This window comes from Neovison vison, chromosome X (assembly GCF_020171115.1).
Source record: "Neovison vison isolate M4711 chromosome X, ASM_NN_V1, whole genome shotgun sequence".
NCBI classification, from domain to species: domain Eukaryota; kingdom Metazoa; phylum Chordata; class Mammalia; order Carnivora; family Mustelidae; genus Neogale; species Neogale vison.
Window position 1 is genome coordinate 117,496,702 of NC_058105.1, and position 19,537 is coordinate 117,516,238.

A 19,537-nucleotide genomic window follows, 5' to 3' on the forward strand; every position below is an offset into this window, starting at 1 on the left:
AAATAATGCTTTATTTTAAATGCATTTTGAAAACTGGAATGTATTGAGGATGTCATTGATGCATTTTTTTAAGGTTTGTTTATTTGAGAGGGAGAGAGAGCACAGTAGGGAGGGGCAGAGGGAGAGGGAGAGAGAGTCCCAAGCAGACTGCGCTGAGCATGGAGCAGGACTTGGGGCTTGATCCTATGACCCTGAGCTCACAACCTGAGCTGAAGCCAAGAGTCAGAGGCTCAACTGACTCTGCCACCCAGGTGCCCTTGATGCATACTTTTAATGTTTATTTTCCAGCTACTGAAAAAAGTCTTTGTGATTAGTTGGTAGAATGATGAAGATTTAAGTCCATAAAGTTTCTCTTCACTCCTTTATTTTTAAATAATTCCAGTGCTAATTTGACAATTTTTAAAAAGGTGTTTTTGAAAATATTGTTTAGAGGTGCCTGGGTGGCTCAGTCATTAAGTGTCTGCCTTCGACTCAGGTCATGATCTCAGCATCCTGGGATTGAGCCTGACATTGGGCTCCTTGCTCTGCAGGGAGCCTGCTTCTCCCTCTCTCACTCCCCCTGCTTGTGTTATCTCTCTCTGTCAAATGAATAAATAAAGTCTTTTTAAAAAATATTGTTTACAAGGTGGTAGGGTGGGGCACGAGACAGAGTCTATATATTTTTTTTTCAGAGTCTAATTTTTTTGTTTTTTTTTCTCTATAATTTTTTTGGATAATTGTTTTTTGTTTCGAAGCAAGAATTTTAGTTCACCATCTTCTTAACTTTATTATTTCATCATGAAAGGATGAAGAGTCTCATGGATTTATCGATATCCCTTTTTCAGTACTGTCGCACCATAGTTTAATGATTTTTTAAAAAAACTTTTATTTATTTATATGGAAGAGAGGGCGAGAGAGTGAGCAGGAGCAGAGGAGGCATGGAGTGGGGAAAGAAGAGGGAGAGGGAGAAGCAGGGAGCCTGACATGGGGCTCGATCCCAGGTCCCCAGGGTCATGACCTGAGCTGAAGGTAGATGCTTACCTGACTGAGCCACCCAGGTGTCCCCATAATTTAATTATTTAGGAAGTCTTTGAACTAGAGTACAAATAATTATTGCAGTAGACTCTTTGTCAACTGTCCATGTACACCCCCTCTTTAAGGATTCTAGAGGTACAGAAGCACATTTTTCAAATAAATGTCCCTTTATTCAATTTACAGTGTTAATAGAAGCATACTGTCTTGGTATGTCTTAAGTCAAAAGATTCAGATTTTTAACATACTGAAAGGATGAGAATGTATCAACACTATAATTACAATTCAGTTCTTAAAAAATAACATGATTTTGGGATGCCGGGGTGGCTCAGTTGGTTAGGCATCTACCTTTAGCTCAGGTCATGATCCCAGGGTTTTGGTATTGAGTCCTGCGGCAGACTTCCTGCTCAGCAGGGAGCCTGATTCTCCCCCTCCACTCCCCCTGCTTGTGCTCTCTTTCTCTCTGACAAATAAATAAAAATCTTTTTAAAAAACCATGATTTACTAGAATACAGTGAACCCAAATGACAGTCATTAATTTAAACAAGGAAAATACAACATTGAATGTTATCCTATTTTATCCTCCTTTGTCCCTGCTTTTAAAATATCCTCTATTATTACCTTTTCTAGGTACAAGACCCCCTTCTCTGACATTGGAGAGCCGTGTTTGAAGGTAGCTCCAAGAAAACCTCAAAGTTGATATAAAATAAATAAAAACACTAGTGATATTTAAGAATGTCCAGAAGACATCTGTTTCTTATATACAATAGGCATCATTTTATATGGACTTTAGGAAACCACTTGTAATTTTGTCAAAATTATCATACATAATATGGAGAAATGCAGGCCAGATGCAGTAAAAACCAGATGAGTGACTGCTTTGTAAAGACAAAGTTCCTCCGCTGCCTTGTTAAAGTTCCCCACCCCCATTTGATGTGTTGCTGAATTGGATTTGCAGACTTGACTTTAGCAGTGTGAAAAAAACTTGCCCAACAGGGAGCCTCAGAAAATAAAAACAGGTTTTGTAGAGTGAGCTATTTGGCTAACGTGTGACCAGTTGGAGGAGGGGTAATGCTGGGAATCCCATACTCTTGGTCTCTTCTCCTGCCTGACCAGCTCATAGGCCTCTCTGAGGAGCAGAGTTTGGAAAGTACTATAATTTGTGACACACACAGGGGTTTCCAACCGTAAGGACTTCTGACAGCTGATCATTTGTGACCAGTGATGCTGATAATTTTCTAACCTCCTTATCTAAGAATCTTTAAAAAATGTATAATATATGCCTGTGCTTTTTTTTTAAACAGGAAAAATATTTTCCTGTTTTGTGTTCTACGTCTTCAGCTTCTATAAAATCCCTGGCAAGAGACCGTCGTGTTTCATATGATAAGGATGCCACTCCTGGTACATCTAAAATAGTGATGTCAACAGGTAAATTAGTATTTTTTTAAAAGGTGTAAAATTACTAATCTTTTACTCTGTGTTATTTTAGTGTCTTTGAATTTGAGGAATAAAATAAGAGGAAAAAAGATGATAAGACATGTTTTTGGGTTTTTTCTTAGCATTTTTCGTATTAAAGTATTTTGAAATTCTAGTTCATTTTGATGTTAAGGAAAAACTGTTTAAATACACAAGTCACTTGAAATTTCACTATTCTTAAAGTATTTTATTTAACTTGGTAAGATTTACAAAATTTACAACATTGTCAAATCTATTTTTCTTTTCCCTTTGTCTTATTTCACAGTGTCTTTTTGTCTTGTATGTACTTTTAAAGCTACTTCCAGTGTTTTTAAAATGTCTTTTAAAATCTTGACATATCTTTACCTGTCAAGGGGCATGATGACTTTAAATTATTCTCAGTTATGTGAAGAGTATGAAATGACACTAACCTAGACTGAACAGATCCCCTTTTTATTTGTCATCTCTTCTATGTTTTCTTGTTCCCTTCCTGTTTTTTTAAAGCATGTAACACTGCTTTTTCTCCTAGTTCTTTGTCTTTCTTATACTCTTCTGTTCCTTGGACCCTTCTCCCCAATTTTTTTTTCCTGATTAAAAAGAAATTATTTTTTGGGGCGCCTGGGTGGCTCAGAGGGTTAAAGCCTCTGCCTTCGGCTCAGGTCATGATCCCAGGGTCCTGGGATTGAGTCCTGCATCGGGCTCTCCGCTCAGCGGGAAGCCTGCTTCCTCCTCTCTCTCTCTCTCTCTGCCTGCCTCTCTGCCTACTTGTGATCTCTGTCTGTCAAATAAATAAATAAAATATTAAAAAAAAAGAAATTATTTTTTGAAAGAGAAATCACTTATAGATTATTGTAACATACCTCATTTTGTCAGTTTATTATTCCTGATTTTTTGTCTGTTGTCAGGAGAGACTAGCTAAATAAGTATAACACAAAGGAGATAAAACATTGAAATCTTTGTTTAGTGTCACTTGTGTTCAGTAGGACTTTGTCCATCCCATCAGCACCATGGGTTTTTATTTTTTTAAAAAAAGATTTATTACTTATTTTAGAGAGAGAGGGAGAGAGAGAGAGCATGAGCTGGAGGGGTAAAGGAAGAGGGAGAGAGATTCTCAAGCAGACTCTGCACTTAGTGTGGATCCCAACTCCAGGCTTGATCCCACAATCCGAAGATTACAACCTGAGCCAAAACCAAGAGTCGGACGCCCAACCAACTCTGCCACCCAGGCACCCCCTGGTTAAGTTTTTAACAGCCCTTTCATTTCTGTGACGGAGTCCATCCTTCCTTTGGCTATTGCCCCAAGGTTAAATTATCACGTATTTCAACATAGTGAAAGTGAGATTATTGTACTGAATATCAACCATGTAAATGTAAAATTTGGCAATATAAATTAGGTAATGGATAAAAATCACATGCTTCTTGATTTAGGGGGACAGTATATTTTATGTTTGGTAATAATGTACTCATATTGTTACATTGTATGTTGATTTATATTTATTGATTCTCAGTGAAGAAATATTATGAAAATGTGACATTTGTGTGATTATAGATGATTTGCTTCTAAGTCATATGCTATTATTATACGTAGGAAAGTGTTGTTTTAAAATTTTCTTTAGTGAACCTTGGCAGGTATATAAAGGCCATTTTTATTTTCCTTAGGTTAATGAAAAAAATTATTCTAGGTCATTAGAACTTACTGTGTGACATGTATCTTAAATTATTTGGTTACTTTAGAAAATAAACTGAAGGTGCAATGTTGGTGGTTTAAAATAAATTCAGTCCAAAGAGTATATTAACATGACCAGTTTTGACAAAATTCTTGTGCTGTGTATACAGTTAAAAGGTGAAAGTATTTATCTTTATACCATTTTACATGGTGTGGGAATGTGTGAAGAATTGTTTTGTGAGGGGCTCCTGGGTGGCTCAGTTGGTAAGCATCTTCCTTAGGCTCAGGTCATGATCCCAGGGTCCTGGGATTGAGTCCTGCCTCTGGCTCCCTGCTCAACCCTCCCCCACTCTCCTTGCTTATGTTCCCTCTCCCACTTCCCTGCTTGTGTTCCCTCTCTCACTATCTCTCTTTCTCTCTCTCAAATAAATTTTAAAAAATCTTAAATTATTTTATGATGCTACTAAAAGTTGGATAGGTCTTATTATAATTATTTTAGGCAGAATTCTAGAAAATTGAATAGGCGTTTGGATTATTTCTAGATTTAATATCTTTATACAAATGTAAAAATTAATTACATATATACTTTTAGGTAGCAGAGATGATTGTTGATAGTTTATATTTGGGTTCTCTTTGAGTGAAGTGTGGCTAGTGGGATATAGCAAATAATTACGTAGTGTTTATGTTGCTTTTAACCAACCTTTGTTGTATTTATATACACATGTTTCCTGAAGTCTGTGTCTATGTAAACAAACATGGAAACTCTGGTCCTCACCTGGATCAGAAGAAAATCCAGCAGCTTCCTGACCACTTTGGCCCGGGCCCCGTGAATGTGGTGCTCCGGCGGACCGTGCAGGCTTGTGTCGATTGTGCCATTGAAAGTAAGACTGTTTTTGGATTTCTTAAGCCAGATCATCGTGGAGGAGAAGTGATAACTGGTATGCTCAGCTAATCCTTTATTCAGCTTTATTTATGAATTGATTTTAGGTTTTAAAAAGGCAAGGATTTTATAATATATAGATGATCTTATAATACTTATAGTTTATTAACTATTTATAATATTGGCATACTTACATTGATATAATTGAATATTTATAATAAATGCCTGTTGATAGACTTTTAACTCTGGGAAAGTTTAACTTTACGTTCAAAGTAGACAATGGTCAGAGTCATACTGTAAATGGAGGTAAAATATTTTTTTTACATGCTTTATTAAGTTCACTATAGGCAAAATACCTTGGTTGATAATATATTTAATGTTTTTAGAAAAAAGACTGATCTGTAAGAAGCTGTAAGTGAAAACGTGACTCAAGAAGTGCTTATGAGATAAGATACAACTGCCTTTCCTGACTGATCAGATACTACATTTATGCCCACAGAATGCTTAGAGTAGCCAGAAGTGCTATAGATCACTGGGTTGCTGCTGCTGCCCTTGATGTTGTTTGCCTTATGAATATTTTTTGAATGAGAATGCTTTTACCAATATAGGCTATTGTGTTTGAATGAGAAGGGCCTTTGTAATTTAAGAATATTCCTTTACAAATTACAAAAACCGCAAGTTAGATTAATAATATATTTCCAAAATTGATGGCTTTTTTGATGTTGTAGTTTTATCTTTCTACAAGGTAACTCTGACATCTCTTTTACCCCCAATAGCTTCCTTTGATGGGGAAACCCACTCGATCCAGCTCCCTCCGGTGAATAGTGCATCATTTGCTCTGCGTTTTCTTGAGACTTTATGCCACAGCTTACAGTGTGATAACCTTTTGAGCAGCCAGCCTTTTAGCTCTTACAGAGGTAATACTTCTAGTCCTGCAGAGCATGATAAAAAATCAGGTGAGAGAAAATGTAAAATTTTATACTGTGCTTCTATTTTAAAATTAATACAAGAATCTTGTATACTTTAGTGTCCTCCTCAAAGTAAACGTTTTAGCCACCATGAACTAATTAGACATGTATAATATATAGTTGTTTTTGTTCATTCAAAGTGGACAAGTAGTTTCTTATATTCATAATGAAGTTGAGTCTCAAAACATGAAAAGTATCCTGTGGTTTGACTTGCATTTCCCTAATGGCTGAGGTTAAGGATCTTTTCATGTGCTTATTGGCTATTTGTAGATCTTCTTTGCAGAAATGTCTATTTAAACCCTTTCTCTATTTTTATTTGGGTTCTTTGTCTTTTTACTACATAGAAATAAAATATATTTGTGCCTCTTATGTATTATGTTTTATCTGTTATAGTTATATTCTTTATATCTTCTGGATAAAGTTCCATATCAGAAATATCCTTTGCATATATTTTCTTTGTTCCGTAGGTTGTCTGTTCACTTTCTTGATGGTGTCCTTTGAAGCACAAAAATTTTTAATTTCATGAAGTCCAACTTATCTGTTTTTTTCTTTTATTTCTTGTACTTTCAGTGTCATACCTAAGAAAATATTCCTTAGTACAATTTTACGAAGATTTACTCCTATGTTTACTCCTAAGATTTTATAGTTTTAGCTGATATATGTATAGTTATTGATCTATTTTGAATTAATTTTTCTATATACAGTGAGATAGGGTCTAATTTCATTCTTTCACATGTGAATATCTAATTGTCCCAGCACCATTTGTTGCAAAGACTACTCTTTTCCCTATTGACTTGTCTTGGCATCCTTGTGAAAAATCAGTTGGCTGTAAATATGTGGATTTATTCCTGGATTTTATTTTTCATTGATCTGTATGTCAATCCTCATGGCAGTATCATACTGCACGTTTTTTTTTTTAAACATTTTATTTATTTGACAGAGAGCACACAAGAAAGGGAGTGGGACCCTGAGATCATGACCTGAGCCAAAGGCAGATACTTAACCAACTGAGCCACTCAGGCACCCCAGTACCCCATGATCTTGATCACTGTAGCTTTTTGTAGTAAGTTTTGAAATTGGGAAGTGTGAGTTTTCCAACTTTGTTCTCCTTTTTTCAAGATTGTTCTGGCAATTCTGGGTTTCCCCATGATTTTTAAGTTCAGCTTAAAAATTTCTGTCAATTTTGGGGCGCCTGGGTGGCTCAGTGGGTTAAGCTGCTGCCTTCGGCTCAGGTCATGATCTCGGGGTCCTGGGATCGAGTCCCGCATCGGGCTCTCTGCTTGGCAGAGAGCCTGCTTCCTCCTCTCTCTCTCTCTGCCTGCCTCTCTGCCTACTTGTGATCTCTCTCTCTGTCAAATAAATAAATAAATAAATAATCTTTAAAAAAAAATTTCTGTCAATTTCTGTTGGGATTTTAGTAGAAATTATGTTCCATCTGTGGATCAATTTGGGGATTGTTGCCATCTAATAATATTGACTCTTCGGGGTGCCTGGTGGCTCTTGATTTCAGCTTAGGTTATGATCTCAGGGTCTTGGAATTGAGCCTTGCATCCACTTCCATGCTCAGCATGGAGTCTGCTTGTCCCTCTCCCTCTACTCCTCCCTTGCTTGCGTGTTCAGTCTCCCTCCCAACTCAAGTAAGTAAGTAAATAAATAAGATCTCTTAAAAATTAATATCACATCTTCTAGTTCATGAATATGGGATGTCAGTGTATTTAGGTCTTCCTTTATTTCAGTAGTATTTTGTAGTTTTCAAAAAGCACATCTGGCACTTCTTTTGCTAAATTCATCCCTAAACATTTTATTATTCTTTAAAGATTTTATTTATTCATTTGAGAGACAGAGAGAGCACAAGCAGGGGGAGAGGCAGAGGGAGAGGGAGAAGCAGACTCCCCACTGAAATGGGAGCCCAACATGGGGCTCTATTTCAGGACCTAGAGATCATGACCTGAGCCAAAGGCAGATGCTTAACGACTGAGCCACCCAGATGCCCCAGTATTCTTTAACTTTTTATATGGATTTGAGTCACTGTTGAATGTTATTTCATTTCTTGTAGGTAAGCTGTTCAAGTGAGGAATTTTCCCACTTTTTAAAAAAAATATTGTTTTGAAGAGTTTATTTATTTGACAGAGAGCAAGGACAAGCAGGAGGAGCAGCAGGCAGAGGGAGAGGGACAAGCAGGCTCCCTGCAGAGCAGAGAGCCCTACTTGGGACTCAATCCCAGTACCCCAGTATCATGACCTGTGCCAAAGGGAGATGGTCAACTGACTGAGCCACCCAGGTGCCCCAAATTTTCTCACTTAAAAAAAAAAAGGAGTATTTTAGGGAGAGAGAGAACAGGGGGAGGGGCATAAAGAGAAGGAGAGAGAGAATCTCAAGCAGACTCCCCTCGGGGCAGAGCCTGACACGGGGCTTGATCCCACCACCCTGAGGTCATGATGTGAGCCAAAATCAAGAGTCAGATGCTTATCCAGTTGAGCCATCGAGGGGCCCCTCACTTTTTATTTGTGAAGAATTTCTTATTTCTCCTTCATTTTTAAAAAAAAGATTTTTATTTATTTATTTGACAGAGATCACAGGTAGGCAGAGAGGCAGGTAAGGAGAGAGGGGGGCCAGCAGGCTCCTTGCCAAGCAGAGAACCTGATATGAGGCTCGATCGCAGGACCCTGGGATGATCTGAGCTGAAGGCAGAGGCTTTAACCCACTGAGCCATCCAGGTGTCCTCTCCTTCATTTTTTAAACTCTAGTTTTGTTGGAGGTAGAATTCTTATTTGACTGTCTTTTTTTTTTTTTTAGCAATTTGAATATATCATACTACTTCCTATTAGCCTCTATAGTTTCTGATGAGAAGTCAGTTGTTAATCTTATTGAAGATCCCTTGTATGATGATTTGCTTTTCTCTTGCTAATTTCAAGATTCTCTTTGTCTTTTGCTTTTGATAGTTTGTGTTTTTTCTAGGTGTGGATATCTTTTAATTTATCCTCGTTGGAGATAGTTGAATTTTTTGGATGTTTGGATTAATGTTTTTCATCAAATCTGGGAAACATTTAGCCATTACTTTTTCAAATATTCTTTCTGTCCCTTTCTCTCTGTCACCTCTCCTTCTGGAATTCTAACATTATGTGTATTTTGGTGTCCTTGATGGCACCCCACAGGTCTCTGGGGTCTGTTCATTTGCCCTCATTCTTTTTTCTTTCTGTTCCTTAGACTTGATCATCTCAGTTGACCTTTCTTTAAATTTGCTGATTTTTTTCTTCTGCTAGTTCATATCTGCTGTGGAGCCCTTCTAGTGAATGTTTCATTTCATTTATATTACTTTTCAAGTCTTAAATTTTGATTTTGTTCTTTTTTGTTATTTTTATCATTTTATCAATAGTCTCTATTTGGTGAGACTTTGTTCTCATACTTTCCTTTAGTTCCTTAGACGTGATTATTATTTTTCTAGATCTCTGAACATAAACGGCTGATTTAAAGTCCTTGTCTGCTAACTCTAGTATCTGTACTTTCTCAGAGGCAGTTTCTAGTGACTGTTTTCCCCCCTTTTTATGGGCCATACTTTGATGTTTCTTGCATGTCTCCTAATTTTTAATTAAAAACTGGACATAAGAGTGTAAAGCAGTAACTCTGAAGATCAGATTTTACCCCTTCCCTTGCTGGTGCTTTGGTATAGTGACTTTCCTGGACAAACCTAATGACTTCCTGGGCTCATTTATTGTATGTGGCCACTGAATTCTGCTCATTTAGCTTCGTGTTCAGCAAATGATTGGACAGGGATTTTCATAAATATGTGCAACCAGCATGTCTCCCATCCTTTGCCACAGAGTTTATGTATGTGTTGGACTTTACCTTGAACATTCCGGGAGGCAGTTTATGAGTCTGCTTTGTGCAGAGCCTCAAGGTCAGCAAGAAATGAAAGACCTAAGTTAAGGTTTTAGGTCTTTCCTGGGCATGGATACAGCCTTATGCATGCATATGTATACCTTCTAGATTCCCAGGAGTATATCTGTGGTTTTCAAAGTCTCCTAATGGACATTTTATTCTCCAGGTTTGTTTTTAAAGCTTTCGGGTCAGTTTCCTGTCAGCCGCCGACTGGGCAACTATAGTGTTAAAGAATTACTACTGTGGATTTTATTTAGTTTGTTTGCTTGTTTGAGCAATGCCTTAGAGATAGGACCGTTCACACCAAGGACGCTCTGATTTAGGTCCAATAAAACAAGCCCTGAGAGCAGAGCTTTCTATTGAGCTTCAAGGTTGGTCAAATTGTGACGGTTCTTTGGGGATAGGGCCTTTTGAGAGCTCTAAACCCATTGTGTTCCCTCCAGTGACTGCTACGATGTGGGGGTTTTCACAGCCACAGTAGTTATGAATCTGTTGGTTTGCAAAGCTGCTGCAAAAACAGTGAGGAGGATGATGGTAGGGAAGATAAAATGCCACAGAGTTTGCTGTTCTTTTGGAGGTTCTGCCACTTTTTTCTGGAACAAATGCCTTTTCGATTGTTGTAAGCCTTTACATAACATCCAGAGGTTTTGAAAAAATTAATTTTGCTGATCTCTTTGTTATTTTTATAAAGAAGTGGATTTTTGGAGGTCTTTAGTCAGTCATCCTGGAAGTGTCTCTCTATGAGGACTTTTAAAGTATTTTGTAAATTATTTGGTTTTCTCTAGTTATCTCTGCAGGAAAAGTTTTGTGCCTGAGCTTCCTACAATACCCAGAAGCAGAAGTCAAGAGTCATTTTTATGTTTTATCAGCCCCAGATAGTAGACCATACACCAGCTTCATTAACTTTGTAAGAAAGCATTAGAATATTATAAGTAAAAGAAAACATTTTCTGATCTTGCTAAGGTTCTGAGGTAACATATATCTATAGAAAACTATACATTAGGATTTGAATTTTCTGTAGCATTAAATGAGTATGAAAAAAGTCAATTTTTTTCTTTATAGGAATTTAAATGTCCTAATTGTAGAAATATTTGCCATTCACTGAAATATGTTTTGCCTATTGGTTTTGTAGTCCATGATTAAAAATAAAACCAAGTGGTAAGAGCTCTCTTAGACTCTAGTAATCAGCCAGTAACCTGATGGCAGATGATCTTAAGAAGCACACCTATGCCTGGCCTGCAGCTATTTTGAACCAGATGAAGTTTGACTTTGGTACTTTCTCATTGCAGTCTTTCTTCTCACTCAGGTTCTGTTATCAGATTTTTTAGATTTCTGTTACACTTAACTTTTCCTTTTAGTTGGAGGTTAAATCAAGATACTGATACTTAGAGGGTGCCTGGGGGCTCAGTGGGTTAAGCCGCTGCCTTCGGCTCAGGTCATGATCTCAGGGTCCTGGGATCGAGTCCCACATCGGGCTCTCTGCTTAGCAGGGGGCCTGCTTCCCTTCCTCTCTCTCTGCCTGCTTCTCTGCCTACTTGTGATCTCTGTCTGTCAAATAAATAAATAAAATCTTTAAAAAAAAAAGATACTGATACTTAGAGTCTAATTAATAATTTGAGATATGATTACTTTCAGGATCATACCTTAAAGAGTGGTCCTTTTGGTAAAAATGCATTTGCTTTAATAATAAGTAAGCTGTAGAGCTATAGTAAGGGTAGCTCTGGGCCAGGACTATTGCCTATAAAGTGAGATGTCCACTGTACACTGCCTCCTCCTTCTCTGAATTCTTAACTTTATTTTTTTCATGGGAACAGTTTTCCCAGGCCTTTTTAGACAAATTATAATTGATCACCTCACTGCTTCCTGAGATATTTAGAGATATGTGATGACCCTAGAATAAGTGATGCCTGGATATAATGCTTTTAGCTCCTGAATGTGATGTCACTGGAATATTTAATGGGATGAAATCAACAAATATTATTCATAAATAATCAAATAATTGATAAATTGTTGATGAAGTTACAGTAGGCAAATGCGTTAGAAACCGAAGTGTTATATGCTGATGATCTGAAAATGCTCGTAGAATGTTAGTTATAACAAACACCTTTTTTTTAAACAGTTAAAGAAGACATGACACAAAAAAGCCCCAAACGGCCTTCTCAGGAACCTCCACCTTATGTTGTTCCTGTGTCACCTAAACTCCCCAAAACAAAGGTGTATGCCTCTAAAGGTAAATAGTATTGACATGTTCCTGGAATGGGAAGAAAAGTCACTCTACTACCATTTAACTATATGCTTTTGGGTGGGGGTGTGTATTTGCCCAAATCAGTTGAGCATTTAGGCTATTACTACTTCATCAGTTTTCTTGAGCATTTCATTCCCTTCAGAAGTACACAATGATCATTTCTCCTTAGATAAAAATGGAACAATTACAGTAACAATTTCCTTTCAGCTCTGTATTGCTAAAAGCTGATAAACAGTGAATAGAAAAACTAGTGCCTTTCCTCACTGGAATTTTTGAGTGTCCAAGTAGTAAGCAAATGTTAGAAGCCAACTGTATGATCATATTATAATAGTTGTGAAGAACTGCATTCCTAAAAATGAATGCTTTAGTGAAGTGTTTACAGCCTTAGGTAGCAAGACAGGGAAGGGACACTTGCCATGAGAAATACAGGAGACATAGTGGAATCAGTTTGGATTTTAAGACAGTGTCCATTACTGTAAATGCCAAGAAATGGAGGTGGCCATGTACTTTATGTGAGAGGTTTGTGGTTCAGTATAGCTTGGCTTAAGTGAACTGTTGAAGCTTTGGAGATGTTTTGAACTTTTAATAGTATTTAAGCTATAAGTCTACTGAAGATCATTGTCTTTGTCTTTTTTTTCTTGTAGAAGAACAACTGTCTTGTGAGGGAAGTGGCATGCCCAAAGAGGAAAAGCTTCCTGAAGATTCTGAAAACTCACCACCAAATCCAGCAAATTCTTTAAGCCCTACCAGCAGAAATCCTGTAAGCACTCACGCTGCAGTCTCCCGGAGTTTTTCTCCGAGTGCTCCAAGCACCTCAAGTTCAGCACTAGTGGGGACCAAATCTACCAAGAGCAGTCACCATGAAGTTAAATTCCAAATGCAGAGGAAAAGTGAAGGTATATTTAAAAACAGTGATTCTCAACCAATGTGTTTCTTTCTCCTTAAGGTTTCTTTGCCTAACAGCATCCTCTGAGAGTGTATCACATTGGAGAAAGTGCCAAGATTAAGGAGTTTTGAGTCCTCCCTGTTTTCGTTGCTGTCAGTTTCAAGCCACTATAGATGCTCTGATCCTCATGGCAGCATAGAACTGTCCCTGGGGATCTGGGTCACCAGCCATGTCTCTCACAGAGACTTCGTAGATCAGTTGTTCTAATTAATGGTTCCATTGTAATCGATCGTTTCACTGGATACCGTCTGGACTCAGAAACCTCCTATGACTCTGAGGCCTGGAAAGATGCACTTCCTCTCCTCTCTGATGTACTCTCTTCCTTGTCTCTTTTGAGACTTTTCCTGACTCCAGCTTGTGTGTGGCTCCCAGCTCTGGCTCTGGTACTCTGTTGCTATAGCTGTTTCCCCATTCTCCATACCTTCAGTTATTCCCTCTGACCCACCAGGAGTACACAGTATGTGTACACAGGGCAGCGTCCTGTTGCCATCTGGAAAAAACCAGATTAGTTTTCCATGTGCAAAGATAGCTACCCTGTACCCTTTCAAGGATGAAGGGGGTGGGGGTAGGGGTGGGGCAAGGTGGGGTAAGGGTGGGAATGTGTTTTGTCCCTTTTTTCCTGGTAGGCATCTAGGCAAGGTAAGTATTGAAGGCAGTAGGAACCATCCAACTTGATTGCTTTTCTTCATGGATGTTTTCTGTGGGCAACTGCGCTGCATACATGCTCTGACATATTGAATGTCATCCCCCATCTCCCACCTCATGTAGATCGTCTCCGCTTTCAGAGTGACGTGTGCGAGGAGTCTGGTGGTAGATGCTTATCTCATCAAGGGGTAGTGTGTCCAGAATTTTTAGGTATTTTCACAAAATAAGCTCTGAAGACAGGTCTTCTCAGTAAAAGGCTATAAAAGGTTATCCCTGATACTGAATGTCTCACTTTCAAATGTATGACTAACACTGCTGTGCCAAAGTAGCCTGTACTTGGGCTTGAGAAGCCAAGATTTTGGGATTTCCAGGAGTGGAAAGACTAATAGTAATAATATTACTTACTGGTAATTTACTTATTAGTAATGGAAATCAGCATCATCCTCATTGCTATCTGACATGTGCCAGGCATGTAATATTTTATATGGCCTTATATGGTACATCTTTACAATAATTCCTTAAGATGTAGATGCTGGTAAACACTTTCATGTGAGAAATCTGAGAAGTCACTTGACTAAATAAGGTCCCCAGCTAGAAAGTGGCTGGGTCAGTCCTTGAATCCAGGCACTCTGATTCCAGGCTGTATGCTTAACTGCTGGGATGCTTCCATCTCCAGAGAGTAGGTAAGCATTTCACTTGGAAACTGTCTCGAGGTGTCATTCAAGGTATTGGAACTGTTACTTAAAGCTGAGTCCGCCCCGATTGCTGGTGATGCTCTTACAACCTCCTGTCCTGCCCCATTATTTTAATGAAATAAACTGTTCGTTTTTATTATAGGAAAGAAATCCAGTAACGTTGTGGATAAAATCAAATCACGTTTCTTTATTTCAGAAACACTTAACTGATATTCTAGTGTATGTAAGACAGAGCCATTCAGGAGAAAAGCACGACTGGACTTTGATTGTTTTTCACATATAATTATTTGAATAACACTAATGTTTGCAACTTCTCTGATTGTTCTGAAGATATGGGCTCAATTAAATGATTTTTCCATAATGAATTAAAAATAGATGATCTTACAGTTTTTATTTTTAAGATAAAATTGTAATTTTATACCATAAAGTATATTTTTGCATATAGTTTTTCTGTAGTAACCTATAAAACTGGTTACATGTTATTTAAGGCGTAACTATACCAGATTCTGATGACATAAACCAGGAATCCCACAAAAAAGTTAACTAGAGGTATGATTAGCTTGATTAGCTTTGCCAATAATTTTTTCATCTTAAATTAAGTCTTCCTTAGAACTAAAGGAGAAGACTTTCTGTCTAAATTGTTAGACTGCCTTCAGCATGGCATGATCTATACCATCATCATTTTCATTGGGGTTGAAACACTACAGTAACATTTCTTAGTAGATACGACCAACATTTTTATCTCTGACAAGAGAAAGGGAGGATATGTTTTAGTAAAGAGTTTTTGTTTTACATCAAAGTTGTGACATTGAAAGAGAAAATAAGTACACTTTTGAGCTTCACACAAAAAAACTTACCATTCTGAGTTCCTTTATCTTGTTTTTCTTTGCCCTTTACCTGGGTAAATACTCAAAATGCCCTTAAAATGGCTAGAGCCCAGATGATAGGAAAGATAAGGTATATCTTTGGTTAATTCACACCAGAAAAGACCAAATTTGTGTTGACGGTCCTGGTTTAAAGAAACAGATCTTCCTGGCAATTACAAAACTCACTTCTCTTATTACACACTGACTTTTGTGAGACAAGCACTCTGGTTGAGTAAAATGAATACTTGTCTGGATGCAAAGAAATTACAGCACAACTTGGTGAATAGCACAGCTAAAACTTTTTGAGGTATCAGTACTTACTTTATTCTATGTCTCAAATTATTATTATTTTTTTACCTATAAACATTCAACCAGAATATTACTATGCAATTAAACTTGGGAGAGGTATTCAGTATAATGTTAAAATTACTTCTGACCTAGCCAAGCAGAAAATAATCCTTTTTTCTTCAAAATCCAGATAGGCATTTAAGCCTTAAGAGACAGGAATTTAAAGAGTAAAGTGGTGCTAACAATATCCATATTGAATACATGGGAGAGATTCAGTAGAACTAATTTGGTTCTCAAAGACAATGGGGTTATTGAAATTCCTTGATTAAAGTGAGTAAATTTAAGCAACTATAAAACTAAATCTGGAGACTTTCCATTGTATTTAGGTAGTAAAAGAAACCTAATCCAGACAGACCAAGAGAAGAGAGATAGAGAGAAATTCACTGAAATACTTAAAGAGTAATAGGTTAGTTTAGATTAACCTAATTTAACCCAAGCATCAGATCTTTTGCTGTCTTTGCCTGTGGCCAACAAGGCCTCAGATTTGATCAGTCTGCTTTATGATTTTTGACGCTTTAATGTAAACTCTGAAGCTACTTTTGTTGTTTGGGGGAGGTCAGATGGGGTGCTCTCGGGTAGTCATCCTCAGGTCATCCTAATCTACGCTTCCACTGGATTCTTCGCTCGGAGACCTGAGTCCTTGCCGGGGTGCTTAACAGAAGGTTCCTGGAATGGGACCAATTCTCCCTACCTAACATCTCTTCTTTCAGGATAATGATCAGGTCAAGTATGATTTGTCTTTTTTCCCCCCATTGAAGCTCCAAGTTATATAGCTGTACCTGACCCCAGTGTCCTGAAACAAGGCTTCTCTAAGGACCCTTCAACCTGGTCTGTGGATGAAGTGATACAGTTTATGAAACATAAAGATCCTCAGATATCAGGCCCCCTCGCCGACCTCTTCAGGCAACATGTAATGTATCTTTTGATCCGGTTTTCCTGCCGTAATGCCTTTCAATGACCTCTGTGCAGGCCCTTCAGTTGGATGGATGCTGATTGGTGTGGATGGTGGGGGAACCCTATCAACTGATTTTTTCATATGTGAGAAAGGTTACTTGACCCAAAGTTAGATTCTTAAATGGTAGAGGCTGGATCTGTGCTTTAAATTGGTACCCGAGTACCTAAAATACTACAAGTCTTCAAGTTCTCCAGAGAAGATGATTCAGCATGGCCACTCTCAGATGTCTTCTCCCACAAGGATCCTCCTCCCCACCTGCTCCCTGCTCGGCCCCAGGACCGTGAGTAGGAGGGGGTAACCACGAGCTGTGACAGGGTGTCATCCCTGTTAATGATGCCCAATGAATCCAGCAACTGTGTAAGATGAAGTGTAGTTTTATTTTAAATAGGAGCTCATGAATACCAATTACTATGGCTTCTCTGACATATATTGGTTAATTAAGGAAATAAAAAATTTTAGGAGGATGCCTTGTGTCTATTAAGTAATGTTTATAGTCTTTTCTAAGAAATCGGTGACCAAATGTCTTCTGTCCTTTTCAGTGTTCTAAAGAAAGTCAGTAATTAGTTTGAGCATTTAATTAGTTTAGCTTCAGACAACTAACCGATTAGCTTTCAACATAAAGACAACACTGTGTAACACATTTACAGTTTGCATTGATGCTGACATCCTCATATTCCCAGCCTTTTAAAATAAAGTTAGTGACCGTCTGAAATTTGTTTCTACAATTCATAACTTTCTAAACTTTGTCATAGATAATGTAGTATTTTATTCAACACAGTATTTAAAACCAGATAGTTTGGTGCTTAGGCCAATTTTGAAAGATACTGGATTAAATTTCCTTTTTCTTAAAATTTGAAGTGAACTTAAAAACTATCAAATGATGTCTTACTGTATGAATTATACTTTTAATAGTTTTCAGGAAATAAATACATATTCAGAGAATATATATCGAGAATGTACAACTGCTCTCGATTTTACATGTTTTTATATATAATTTGACAAAATATGAATGCATTACTCATTGTAATTTCTTTCTCTCTGTAGGAAATTGATGGGAAGGCTCTGCTACTACTCAAAAGTGATGTGATGATGAAGTACATGGGGCTGAAGCTGGGGCCAGCATTAAAGTTGTGTTACTACATTGAAAAACTTAAAGAAGGAAAATACAATTGAAAAAAATGTGTAAGTTTAGATTGGACAGAATTCTTTATTGTCCTGGTAACTTTTAATTTAAAAAATATTTTAACTCTCTTAGAAGCTTTCGTTTGGTAGACAGTTCCTCTCAAATCTGTGATACCCAGAATTGCAGAACAACATTAAAAACCATTTACATGTTAGTATTAGCATATTCAAATTGGGAGATCTTTATGTCTTTCCATCATTTTATTATACACTTTACAAATGTATTTTCATGCTGGAAACAGAGAAACACCTTTGATTTCAGTTAATGTTTATATATAGAACCAAAACAGCTAAATCCCAAAGGGAGAAGTATCAGGGACTGACAAGTTCTCTAATGAAATCTGTGAGAAGTTTTCCTTAGAAGAAAATTTAAAGATGCAACTGTAGATACGATCTCTTTCTCCAAATATTTTGTGTCTGTTACTGCAAGTTCTGTTTCTGTTCTGCCAGTTTCTAGAAAGGGAAAGCCATATAAATTATTATCCTTTTGTTATTATTTCTCTGTATGTTATATTTGTTCATATTTAAAGAAAAAAAGCAAGCTTATAAACTTTCATAAAGTGTTCTTAATCAGTTTTTAATAACTTTTGAACAATTGTACGATAAATAGAATGGTTGTTTATGCAGGAGATATTATACTACAAGGATGGTTTGGATAGAGTCCGATTAAATTTTTTCAATAATATACCTATTATTTTAAAACATTACATATTTTCGCTAAGTGTAAACATTTATCTGGGCAGTCATTTCTCACATCTCTATATGAAGACACCTGTGCCCAAATTTTTTAAAGATAAATATTTTATTGTCTGTGCTTATTCCTCATATGGATACTATACCCTATTTATATATTATTCTATACCTGTAGGTATATAAACAAGTAAATCTGTTCTTTTTGAATTTAATATGGCACTTTGTACTGCCACAGAGGTAATGGTGAACTATTTATATAGTTAGAGGTCTTTATTCTGTAAAAAAATATGTGCATCATTTGCTATTACTATTACCTCTCAGCTTTGTCTTCAGGGGATAAGAAACAATCCGTAGGTTGGTTTCCATACAGGGAAGCTCTCTGTCCTATGCAATGTTTCTACTTACTTTGCTTAGCTCTGAGCCATTTATTCTGCTAAATTTTGGAAGATGCATTAAATCTGACTTAACATTTGGGGCTTTATTTTTAAAGTTAGAACTTTCAAGGGGAAATGGTGCTATATGTTTATAGTAATTGCTTTGTCTAAGATTGGTAATGTTGATAAGCTATGAGAATCTGTGCTAAAAGTCTTAGCCATTTGTTGTAAATGCCAATAAAATATACACCAGGGGCATGAATGTACATTTTCTTTTTCAGAAAACCAAATGTACTTTATATAAGAATGCAACTATTTAAAGGATGGTTTTATCTATGTTATTCCTTTTGTGTTAGGAGACAAAATCGTAATTTAAACCTAATCTTTTTTCAAATTGTTTGTGTAAAGATGCTGTGCCCAGTTGAACAGTCCTCAGGTGTTTGTATGAATACTATGTTTTACAGTTTTCAGATTTTAAAATATAATAAAGTTTTAAAACCGTAATAATGTCAACGCCTCAGATTTGATTTTGTTTGCTTTCACTGCATGACATTAATATGCAAATTTATTAGAGTTGATAAATGCTCTACTGGGGCACCTGGGTGGCTCAGTCGGTTAAGTGTCAGCCTTGGGCTCAGGTCATGATCCTAGGGTCCTGGGATGGAGCCCCACGTTGGGCCCCCCACTTGGCGGGAAGCCTGTTTCTCCCTCTGCTTGAGTGCTCACGTT

The 19,537-nt window shown here is 37.2% G+C and overlaps 1 protein-coding gene across 3 annotated transcripts in view; it reads left to right on the plus strand.

Moving 5' to 3' along the window:
• The window catches only part of SCML2 (Scm polycomb group protein like 2), a 98,999-nt gene extending 79,665 nt beyond the window's left edge, over positions 1-19,334 (plus strand). For 2 of the 3 annotated variants that reach the window (XM_044234652.1, XM_044234651.1), the window contains exons 8-14: positions 2,316-2,439; positions 4,867-5,070; positions 5,789-5,968; positions 11,979-12,089; positions 12,749-13,000; positions 16,363-16,514; positions 17,604-19,334. In XM_044234652.1, coding sequence (XP_044090587.1) covers positions 2,316-2,439; positions 4,867-5,070; positions 5,789-5,968; positions 11,979-12,089; positions 12,749-13,000; positions 16,363-16,514; positions 17,604-17,732 — 1,152 coding nt within the window. In that variant the 3' untranslated portion in view covers positions 17,733-19,334. The remainder of the gene's footprint in view (positions 1-2,315; positions 2,440-4,866; positions 5,071-5,788; positions 5,969-11,978; positions 12,090-12,748; positions 13,001-16,362; positions 16,515-17,603) is intronic. The other variant, XM_044234653.1, reaches the window with a different exon arrangement.
• The last annotated feature ends 203 nt before the right edge of the window (positions 19,335-19,537 follow it).